The sequence below is a fragment of the Pleurodeles waltl genome, chromosome 6 (genome assembly GCF_031143425.1).
Source record: "Pleurodeles waltl isolate 20211129_DDA chromosome 6, aPleWal1.hap1.20221129, whole genome shotgun sequence".
Lineage (NCBI taxonomy): Eukaryota > Metazoa > Chordata > Amphibia > Caudata > Salamandridae > Pleurodeles > Pleurodeles waltl.
In genome coordinates, this window is record NC_090445.1 from 1072006425 (window position 1) to 1072018808 (window position 12384).

General features: G+C 44.3%; 1 protein-coding gene across 1 annotated transcript in view; it reads right to left on the reverse strand.

Annotated features, from left to right (window-relative positions):
• NOL9 (nucleolar protein 9) overlaps positions 1-12384 on the reverse strand; it is a 132673-nt gene that overhangs the window by 66834 nt on the left and 53455 nt on the right. Inside the window, exons 7-8 of the mRNA XM_069240091.1 lie at positions 4204-4365; positions 2982-3279 (exon numbers count right to left, since the gene is read on the reverse strand). Coding sequence (XP_069096192.1) covers positions 2982-3279; positions 4204-4365 — 460 coding nt within the window. The remainder of the gene's footprint in view (positions 1-2981; positions 3280-4203; positions 4366-12384) is intronic.

Genomic DNA, 12384 nt, shown 5'->3' on the forward strand with positions numbered 1-12384 from the left:
TCATAAGTGGCAGACAGATCAAGACCACAAAATTATTTTTATCTAAGTCCCAGAGGTGGTCCCCATGGATGCCTGTGAAGGCACCATCTGTTTCTTTTCTGGGTTGCAAACCAAACTGCTAAATGTGAAAAAGATTACTTTCCATAAACACTTGCAGATGCTCAGTGACCCCTCTTTAGAATATTGTGATTAAAACACAAGACTGGTCTATAATTGGCCGAGACTGGTATGTCAGAAGATGGCTTCTTAAGCAGAAGTGGGATTGGATATGTGTATGTTTGCTGACTGAAGCTAAATAATCTATTTAGTTGGGTTTAAAAAAAACAGGACTTTTTTTTAGTTTGGTGAAAATGGAAGTAAATTTATGTAGAGATTGTAATAAAGTGAACCCTCAATCATCAGCCCTAACCCCCCCTGATACTTTCCCATGAACAAGCCTACTTTTGTCTCTTGCCACACCAGCCTGTCCTACAATCCAGTTACCACACTGCAGTATTACTTGGCACAACTCGTTCGCGACAATTCAATGGGAAATAATAGAAAGTCTTGCAGGGCCCCAAGTAATGATATGACTTAGATCACAGAAGCCAGCATAGCAATGACAAGCACAAATTAGTTTAACCCTAGTCATCTGCACCCTAGCCAGGAAGGCTGGGAGGTGAACAAAGCGACCTGACATCTTAACCACAGCTATACAGCATGGGCAAAAGAAACCTTTGTCTTCAGGGGTAGTGAGTGTTATATAAATACAATTATAGTACAGTACAATATATAACCCACACTGATATTATACCAAAACACTCAGCAGCTGGTTAATCTACTGTAGTTAACACAGGCTGAATTGAATGGAAGTGCGTTTGCCATCCATCACTTACTCAACAGGCAAGAAATAATGGAAAATATCTGCCACGTGCCGCTAGCCACCAGAAATCCAACACTACAAGTTCAACAAGCCACATTTTACCACGGCCACTCAACAACTCTCAGTGACAATAGGATATAGATGGGATTAACCAAGTCCATACCAGCAGATGTCTCCGCCATTGCTCCCTTTAACCTATGCCTGCTTAGGATCATATAACTTTTAAACAATCTTGACATGGACATCCAGAGAAGTAATCAAATAAATCTACTATGAACATAACAAATACCATAAAAGGGACATGCAGAGATTCTCCAAGCTGCCAGCTTATTGAAACCCATAAACTGTGCGCCTGCCTCTAAACTTCATCCATCATATTGCTAAACACTGCATCCCATAACACAATAATCACACGACTAGTCACTATACAGGACATGGAGGCACTTCCCATACAGGAGCAAAATAAGGACACCACACACTGTTTAGCATGCTACCCAGGTAGGGAAGTGCTTCAGTGCCCCACATGAGGGGAATACAAGCTACATAAATGTTACAATACAATTACTGCATTCTTCAATTATGCCGGGACTGGTATTCTTTGGGAAAAGTACTGTTGTCACACTCTTATCTAGGAAAAAAAAAAAAAAGTCTGCAATAATTGCAGACAGAAAATATATAGATGTAATTCGATTGTAACTATTAAAGGCCCGATTTTATATACCCCCACATGCCTTGATATGCAGTGCTATGTTCCAAAGGTAGAGTGGGAAGGAATTTAATTAGAATTTGATCTTGAAATAACCCTTTATAAATACAGACCTACTTCTGTAGGGAATCAATGCTGCCATGTGGACCTTGTAAAAAGAGACTTAGGATATGGGACTATCTTAGTGAAAAAGTGAAGCCATACACAAAGTGCTCCTGGGTGGCACACTGGGAAAAAGACCTGCTGGTGTTGGGCCTAGCTGATGAACGGCATATGAAAAAACTCAAAAGGGCAAAAAAAAGTAACAGAGGTGCTCAGTGAATGGGCACATTTGATTTCAGCTGGTGGGGGTTTAGTGGCACTAATTTTTGGGGACCAGCACTTCTTTCGCCTGATCGGACATTTCCTGGGAACAAAAGTACACAAAGGGGAAAGAAGGAGGAAGTGGAAGACAGAAAAAAACATCACAAAGCAAGAATGCAGGAACATGAAAGAATGAGATAAAGGGAAATAGAGTGTCAGGTAGGGGTATAAAGAGACAAGAGGTGGATTGAAGACTGCACAGGCTTGTTACTCAGTGCACAGACATTTAATGGCACTGACCGCAAACTTAAGTAGAGCTTTGGACACCAGCACTGATTCTTTTACAAACTAAGCATTGCCTTAAAACCACCTCAAAGTGCTCAGGGGAAACTAGAAGGGTGGGCTAGGAAGGATGGTATAGAGGGTTTAAAAGAGAGGAGGGCAACTGTGGAGGAAGTAGTAAAAACACATATTTCAACAAATGCAAAAGTGCATTGTGGGTAGTCTAATTTAACCAGATATCTGGTGGAACAATAAGGTTAAAAAAAAAAAGGGACTGAAGCATATCAATAGTGTGATATAGAAATAAACTGACATTGTAAAGAAATGGGGCGTGGCAGTGTTAGAAATTAAGGCATAATAAGAATAAGTTCATAAAATAAAAAAAATACAAAAAAACTAGGATGCTCTCTAGGCCCGGCCTGCACATTCACATAAGCTCTTTCGTTCTGTTGCTTTACTGTAATGTTGAGTGAATCAATACATTAGAACTTTAAGTGCAATGTTGTGAGTTCTTTGAGCCAACCTGATTTTAGGCAAACATTACGTAGATAAGGTCTTCTGTTTAAATGTTTTCCCATTTTCATAGACACCTATTCATTTCAGTTAAATCCCAGATACTCTTCTCTCCACCAACCAGCTTAAATGAACAAATATGGTACAATAGGCTTTGGTAAAAAAAAAATTATATATATATATATATATATGTTACACCACCATCGAGCTGTAATTTTACAACTATACACATTCATTTAACAAGGTACAATCCAGGACGTAGGATTAGAATCAATATTTTCCTAAATTTAATGGCAATGATCTTTAACGACTTACATATTATTGGAGTCCCCTGCACCAGAAAACTCTGAAGAAACACTTAGCAGTATATGTTCTGTCGATATCTGGAAATGACAATTGCCACCACTTTCTTCCATCGGCTCTTCATCCTCTGAACTGATCCCCAAATTTTTATGTTTTGCTTGTGGTTTTCCTTTGGTATGCAGCCCACAGGCTTCATGGATATACTGTGGTGTAAGCTGTGGCATGTCATCAGTGTCTTTCACAGAGATCTGGACAATGTGACTCGGAGACACCAGTCTTATTATATCAATCAAAAGCATTAGACCAAATCCTGTGGTAAAATAAACAAACTGTAACCCAGATGTAACAGTGCACGCTTTATAAAGCAGACAATAAAGCAAGAGCAGGAAAAGGTCAGGGACTCAAACAAGTCAGAGTTTGTGCACACCAAAAATCAGATTTTAACCAAAGTATTATAGCATGCATAGTAGAAAATGGACAGTTATCTATCTATAAGAACTAACAGACGGCAAACCCTTAATGAACCAAAGTATCAATTTTAAACAGGAAAGGGAACTAAACCAAATATTTGTGTTTACCTGCAGGAAGGAGCTCTATCTACATAGCAGGAATGGAATAGTACCTCAAATATTGAGAAAGCAGATGTGAAGTATTGACACAATCACATCAGAAATCAGACACTAAGCCTTGCTTGTAACATGAGTTTACATTTCAACAGAGTAACCAGTAACTCAAGAATGAGGGTGTACAAGGAAAAAACATTAATACTAGTTGGACCATGAGTTAAGCTGGAAACTGTAAGAGGTATATAGAAGACCAACAGATGTATAGCAGGAAACCAACAGTAACCAAAGAATGAGGGTGTACATAGTTGGAATTACTGTCAGTGCATAACAAAAACCTGATAGATACTTAAGTAGGAATGGTTGCACAGCAGGAAACTAACACAGGTATAAGGGTACACAAAAAATAAACATTTGTACGAGTACATGATTGTACACATCTGAAAATGCATTAATAGTGCTAATTTAACACAGTGGCAAACTGACAGTTGCAGGTAAAGTTGGCTACAAGTTGCAAAAAAATATTTTTGAGCATAAGAGCAACACTTACAGTTCATTCACAAAGTTGAATTGTGTACTTTTAAGCAACATCTGTTCTAGACAAAGACATCAACTTAAGTACAAATAGTGTCTTCGAGGACATTATGAACAAAAAAAACATCAACACTTACCTTTCACCCAACCCAAAGTATTGATGATAAGAGGTGCTTCTCTCTTATAGAAACTAATGACGTATTTCACTGCATCAATATATCTTTCTAAATCATTTTCACATGAAGCCTCCCCATAATATACCATTCTTCGTGGGTCCCTCTGGTGAGTAAAAGGAGGACCTAAAGAAATAATTTTTAAATAGTAAGCAACTAAACAATAGGAAAAATAAAATTACAAGCCACTCAAAAATATAGTGGAAACAAATGATGAAGAAATCCAAGTCGAGGATCATGGTTTATGAACTGCGTTAATAGGATTGCGACAGTAACCAGTTGAGTGGGGGTGAACAGCAGGCTCCTACATCGACAAATAGCATAAACACTATGACTAGCAAACCTGTAACGATATCATAAACCATTTCTGTTAAAATACCTAGACATCAGATGAGGCCGAGTTATCCAGGACTTGTAATCTCAGACAACACCAGTATCCAATAAAAGACTGCAAAAGTGGACTTTTTACAGAGGCACGAATTTGTTCTGTTTTCTTTTCTTTACTATTTACATGACAGTCTAAGTAAGGTGGGGGGAGGGGAGGGCGTCACTAAGCCAGCAATCATGGCGGACACAAACTAACACTGCTCCGCCACAGGCTGCTACAAAATCCTTTAAATATCAAATGACAGCAACTGCATCCATCTATCACTATCACCCTGGTGCACCCTAAGGACAGAGGAGCGGGCTTGGACCCGAGGGGAGCAGTCATGCCCACCTGTAGCCTTTTGGTGGGCGTGGCCGGCCTGACTGTAGAAACACAGACAACTGCAGCCTGCTAGGCCAGGTTAGTCCAGCACCGCCACCCTGTGCACTTCCAGCAATGGTCCCAGTGCCTAAGAGTCATAAAGCGGAGCCCTAAGGAGCGGGCGGCAGCCGTGCTCACCTGGGGGTGCCCGGTGGACAATCCGGCCCAGCCTTGGCGGCACAGCCAATCGCAGCCTTCCAAACTGCAAGTTAGCCGCCTACAACATCTTGCGCTTACTCAGCGGTGATCCCACTGCCACGGAGTCAGAAAGCAGAACCCAAGAGTGCAGCCAATCGCAGCTTACCGGACTGAAAGTGACCCCACTGCACCACACTGCGCTCACCACCAGTGATCCTGGCGGCGCAATCACAAAACAGAACCCCAGGAGTGACTGAGGAGGTGCAGAGGCGGCTCTGAGCGCACCCTTTGGCCAGGGGTGACGTGTGGTGCCCGCCCAGGCCCCACAATGTCTTCCCTGTTGCGCACGAGGAGCACCTCACCAGGACTGAACTGTGAACACCATCAGGGGGCCCTTCCCTGAGGTCCCCACCCACCGCTCAGTAACCAGAGACCCCTTGATCTCATGGGAAGACCCCGCCACCCCCAGAGCTGCTTTATGGACAGTGCTCCGAGACTGAGGGAATCCCTACCTAGAGACACACCAGGGAGGTAGCGGGCCAGCATTGAGCCACTCCGGGTGGTGAATTAACCCCAGAGAGCACCACACTACAGCTCCTATAACAGCTTACTCACGCCACTAGCCTAGGCTGCGTGCAATTCACAGGGCATTGAACAATCTCAAGCTTACACAGCAGGGGGCAGACAAGATAGGACCTCCACCAGCAGTATTGGGAACCACTGTCCTCCATCGCCTACACACTAACATTCCCCCCATGGAACGTGCCACTGCGCCTTGAAGACAGCGATGCTGTTCCCAGACTATACGAGGCAGGACCAATAACAGCGCACATCTTTTTTTGATGTTAACTGCCACCTTCTGCAACTGGGACTCCAAAACTCATTACTCTTCCTTGACCACCTAGGGATCATCGTGAACAATAAGACCCACTTCTTCACCGACCCTGCAGAAGCTACACACTGGCTGGACAGCCAAGAGGACAATACTCTGTTTGCAACATTAAGGGAACCTCCGAATCATCCCATGAAAAGCGGAGTCTGACGGATCTGGAACAAATTATAAAAGAACAAAAAGCAGCTCTGGCTGCGGCGGCCACCCTGGGTACTGCAATCCTTTCCAGGGATAACTACACAAGACCGCACCTCTTATCGACTGACGAGGACTTGACCATCACATCCCGAGACTCACCCATGCTTCCTGTTGTCTCACCGCAAACAGCATATGGATTTTTCTAAAGTCCCTCAGTCAATACCTGTGCCACCTCACACACGTGCAGCAAAATCTGGCCCGTTCATGTATGGGCCAAAGGGGAGGTGTTTGACCTACACAATAGCTGTAAGGAGCATAATGCATGCTAGGCTATGGCCCCCTACAACCTGGCAGCCCACGCACTAAACAGTCACCAGTTACACCACTGACCGGAGTAGCTAAGGGCTCTGGGTGCCCAACCCAATGGTCCTCTCTGGCACACTAGCTGTCCATATGTCTTAGAAATGCATTCATACAGACACACAAGTGGCCCACAAGCAGCCACCACACCTAGTCCCAGCCACCTCAACCCCCTACTTCGATAGCTGCCACTGTACATCTATAGTTTGGGTGCCTCGCCTGTTGCAAAGTGTTCCCTCCATTTAAGGCTCCCATTGTAAAATCCCATTATCTTGATGCATAACCCTCTCTGCCTAAAATGGCTATGCCAGAGTGCTCCTCATATTAGCACCATATGGCTTCACTGGCAAGACCAGACATGAGCACAGGATCTCACGGGCTCCCCCTTCCTTTTACCCCAGACATGCATTTCATACATACCCACAATGAAAATCATTTCCTTACACTTAATGTAAGAGGTATGCACTCCGCAAGGAAATGCTACACAGTCTACTCCTAGCTACGCCGTCAGAACACCAACATAATACTCTTTCAGGAGTGACACCTCCGCTGAAGAATTGCAAAGGCTCCGCCGACGCTGGCGTGAGACCATTCATGCTACCACTTATGCCCCTGGGGCACTGATCTGGTTGCACCCTGGCCTTCCCTTTCAGAAAACAGGGGTTACTATCCACAGGGAGGGTCGCTTTGTATTACTAGAGAGTAGACTAAATGGAAAACCATTACCAACTGGCAGCATCTACGCTCCCAATGCAGATCAACAACACCTCTGAGAAGGATTATCAGACTTCTAGCCCTTAAGACACACCTCCCATGGTTCCTAGGGGGTGATTATAACAGTGTCCTGGGACAGCTCTTTGGGCAGATCTCACCCCCCCCTTACCTCGCACGCTGCCTTGCAACCAAGCAGCACACCTCCATACATGGGTTGAACATTGGTCCCTTAGGGATGTATGGCAAACACCATTCCCCTCTGACAAACTATTCCTTATATTCTGTACCTCATCAACTTTATGTCCAACTGGAATGCTTTTTAGGCTCTGTTACCTTACTGCAAATGGTAAAACACTCCGACTACTTGGGCAGAACAGTGGCAGTCCAAGGAGCCCATGTGGTGGTCCTAAACTGGTTGCTTCCACGGTCCCCTGTCCCACTTTGGCACCACCAACACGACAGATTAGATGATCCCACCTTCCAACACACATTAGATGCCCACATACAGCACTACTTCAGACAACCGCAACACAGCTGGGAGTTGCGCCATACAGTGGGATTCTTTCAAGACTATCACACGATGTATTAAAGAGATCACAGATGTTCGCAGAACACTGGAGCGTGAGATACAGCGAGGCAGAGGTACGACTGGTGACTCTTGACGATACCCAGGCAGACACTATCCGACAAGGCAACCAGATGCTAGAAACACTCACCCTTCAGGTGGCACGCTAACAACGGCACACACGACCAGGACACACCAAGTGGGAGACAAAGCAGGGCGGCTGCTGTCCTGGTTAGCATGGCAGAACTCAAGCACCCCCTGACCACGTAGATACACTCCTAGTTTGGGGAGATGCTCCGTGACCAGGAAATGATACCCCTAGAGTTCACACAATATTACGCACAAATATACAGAGCCACAGTTACAACTCCCACACAGGCCCACTAACTTCCTGTAACAGATCGACATTCCACGTATCAATGCAATCACCAGGAGAGACCTAAATGCCCCAATTACAGACCAAAAGGTTTGCCAAGCTATTAAAGATCTGACCTGTAATAAATCTCCAGGTCTAGATGGCCTACCACTGGAGTTTTACTCTACTTTTGCATCTAAACTGGCCCCACATCTGATAACAGTCTACGAAAAGGCTCTGCGGCTGGGTACTGCGGCTGGGTACTCTACCTGGGTCCCTCTGGGGATCCCTACTGACCTCTATTCTTAATCCTAGTCGAGACCCAGCCTCCTTGAGCTCCTACCAGCCAATAGCCATATTAGGAGCGGACTATAAAATATTAGGTAAAATCCTAGCAAGCTGTTTCTCTCAAACAGTTCACATCTTAGTACATGAGGATCAAAATGGCTTTGTCCCAGGACAGAATACCTCATAAAACCTTCACTGCCTGTTTTATATTCAGGACCAGGCTTGTGATTCTTTACATGCTGCAGCCCTCACTAGACATTGAGAAGGCATTCAGCAAGCTATCCTGGGACTACCTGTTTCAGGTACTGGAGTCGGCGAGCGTCCCATGGCATATACCCACCTTCTATACAACACTCCCTTCTCCAGAGTATGACTGGGTCACTTGATCTCAAATTTGTTTCCTATCCAACAGGGTACACGCCAGGGCTGCCCACTATCCCCTCTATTATTTACCCTAGCTATGGAGCCAGTAGCAATCAGTCTTCGAAAGGAAGGGTGGCCATAGAGGTATTCTATTAGCTGATCAGGGACATGTGCCACACGCACCTCTAATGGAGCCCGGAGGCGGTCCGATACCTCGGAGTTAGTTCACCTCTACTACACCCCAATTTACCTTTATGAGGGCAACCTCCGCAGAGCACTAGCTAGCATCAGAGCACAGATGGCATTCTGGCAGTCTATCCCATTTGCACACATAGGCAGGATAGCACTCATTAAAATGTTTATCCTCCCTAGGCTGTTCTTTTCTTCGCAAACCTTCCGATTTTCCCCGTACCTTCTTTAGGAAGCTTGACGCACTAATGGGAACTCTGAAATGGGGCAAGCAGCGTCACTGAGCTGCCATCTGGAAGTTGAAATTAGCGCAAGGCCAGGGTGGACTGGGAACCCCAGTCTTTGAGGCTTATTTCTTGGCGTCACAACTACAGTGCCTACCACGCTGGGCAGCCGGCCAATACATGGGTGAGGCCACGGACCGCCAAGGCCCCTCGGACATGGCCACAATATGCAGCCTCCTATTTCCAAGGATGTCACCCTCCCCCAGCCCCTACAAGTGCCAATAGCATAAACCTGTATGCAACGAGTCCACCAACTCTTCCTGGAAAGACCAAGTTATGCACCTAATACCCCACTGGTGAGCCTTCCCTAGCCCCCAGGCCACTACATAGCGCGCAAATTAGCCATGTGGTCGGCAAACGACATCCACACAACGGGGGACCTATACCAAGCCAGTCAATTACTCACATTTGACCAACTCACAGCAGATGGTACTTTACCACCAGGGCAATTTCTTACCTACCAGCAACTGGGCACCTCTATGCTGACACGATGGGGTCTGTAGAAATTGAGCCGCTGCATCACGTAATCATACAGACAATATACACCATGGGCCCTAACCGATATTTTATAGCCTGGCTGTACGCGGCCACGATAGGCAGCACCCTAACATTGCATGCCAACTGTTTTGTTCCCTTTTTCAATTTTTATAAAGAACACAAAAAAAAACATTGTGCCGTTTAATGTGAGAAGGACTAGAAGAAATTAATTAGTGCCACAAGCTAGCACAGATAAGTGAAAATATGGTTGCACTTCTGCATGGATGTTTATTCTGGTTGGTATCAGCCCAGGTGCGGTAGGCTGGCCTCATCCCCACCAAAAGAAACATTGGCTCCCAACTGTACTTGCCGATTTCAACACGTTTGTACTCGTGTAACCATCAAATAAAGGAGTCTGGCACACAAAAATAAAAGACAACAGTTTAATACTTGGTTAAAGAATCTGTAACTAGCCAAGCATTATTGCTCAACAATATCAGCTACTCAAGCCATGGATTATTTTTCAGTTTCCTAGGTCTAAATATGGACACCATAGATAGAGACCCTCAGCTAGCTAGTTTACTTTTTATGTTGGCGGGGCAATAACCATCTCTAGCTGCTTTCGTGCTGTTACAGCATACAAATTAATTTAGTGTACATTGGGTTTTTCTTGTTTTTTACAACTCAGCATTTATATACATGAGATTAACATTGTTTAACCACGTCAAAAACTTGTGAATCCAGCCTAGGTGATTAAGAACTACAAAAAAGCGCCCTTAACCAGTCTTTTATATTGATTGGCAAACCTACCCCAAAATTCTGGAACATATTTTTTGCTTTGAACCCTTTTAGAAGTCTGGATCAAACTGAGGGGTAATTCTGTCGACTTTGAAGGGCAACTGAATGTTCGCCCTGTGCGTTAAGACCAATGGGCTACAATATTGTGCTAATATTGCACCGAATGGTAAGATTCATTTTTTAAAATCTTATAATGTAAAGGATTTTGGAGGATTTCAAAAAAGTAAACCAAACTGATCTTTCCATTCAATCCACTGTGTTAAGCAAGAACAGGTATTGGATTCCAGCTTTGAAGTTACTCCATGACAAATCAAGATATATTACTAGCAATCTCAAACGAATACCCCCTCCTCACATTTCAGATATGCTTAACTCAAGAGATGGGCACTCTTCAGATATACAGTCAGTATAAGCTCCTTCTAATTCTGTTCAAGCATAGCAACAGCAACTTGCTCACTCTCACTTTCCAGAGTACCTCAGAGACACCCCAAGTCCTCACTGCCCTAAAGAAATCAGCACAGGCGTCTGCAACTGAGATACAATCTATCTAAATTACAGTGACGGGGAAGGAATAACCGTCCCTGTCATACTGTGTGCCGGTCTCTGCAGCCTGCCTTTCCGCAGTCACTGTACTGGGGAACAGTCAGGTAAGAAACACGATGCAGAGACAGATACACCCTTTTTTGAATGGAATATAGGCAAGAGATCAGGACATGCCCAGTGAGCATTACAAGGACACAAAGAAAGGCAGGCAACAGCACAGGGATAGATTGACAGCAAGCTTCACAGATCAAATATGCCCCGGTCCTACATTATTTGACAGTGGTTTTATGCAGTACAATGCCCATTTGTCCACAGTGGAACTTTAGTGCTGTTTTGAGTTTAAGGGTCTGGTGGGGGTGTTGGCCCAAAAATATGGTACTGCTAGGGGCGATCAGATCTTGGGACTCTCAGCCTCAACTCATTTGTGTTCGGACCCCTAATTTAAAATGTGATGTCAGGCCCACAAAGTGCCTGCTCCTATTACTCGGAGGTACATTTCTTGCTCCCACTTTGTGAGGCTTTGTATGTGTTTGTGTGGTAGTGCTCATATTCTTGACATGCTAACTATACCTTTATCTGGTAATTTATGGGTTTGAGTTAATGGCACCAAGTCAATAAAAGGATTGAGGGAGTGTGGGCTTGGCCTTGCCACTTACCACACTAATGCAAGCATGCAGAGGTGTGTGCTGTGCCATTTACTGCCACTGGAGTCAGGAGTGTATGATGAGATCTTCACACTTTTGATGTTACTCTTACTGGTGTTCTGTGGTTATGGCTTGGTTCTTTCAGACTAGTGTGATACTGACCTCAAAGGTGCATGGTTATTTATCTACGTTGGATGTAACAGGAACTTTAAAGGTAAAGTTATCATCAAATTATAACATGAAATTAAATTGCATATTTCTTATCTTAATCGGAGCCTATTAGCACCAAGGTCTTTAGAGAAATTTAGAACTATAAATATTTTTCAAAATTCACCTGCCAGGACAGTTATGACTGTTTTGCAATAACACTTGTAGAGCACCTAATAACCCTGGGATTGGAGCTTTAGGGTGGTGTAAAAAACCAACATAGCAACACATTAGAACTTAACAGGGAGGAAACAATGCCAAAGCGGCTGTTAGGATAATATTCTGCACTGTGGTGCGACTCTCAAAAGAAATTCTTAGAATTAATGTATGTACTTGCTAGTCCACTTGGCTGGCATGAGGTTCAACTAAGGTAAATAGAAGGCTCTAACAATCACTCAAAGCATCAAATACGAAGGAACCACATGAAGGGTGCCTATGTCCG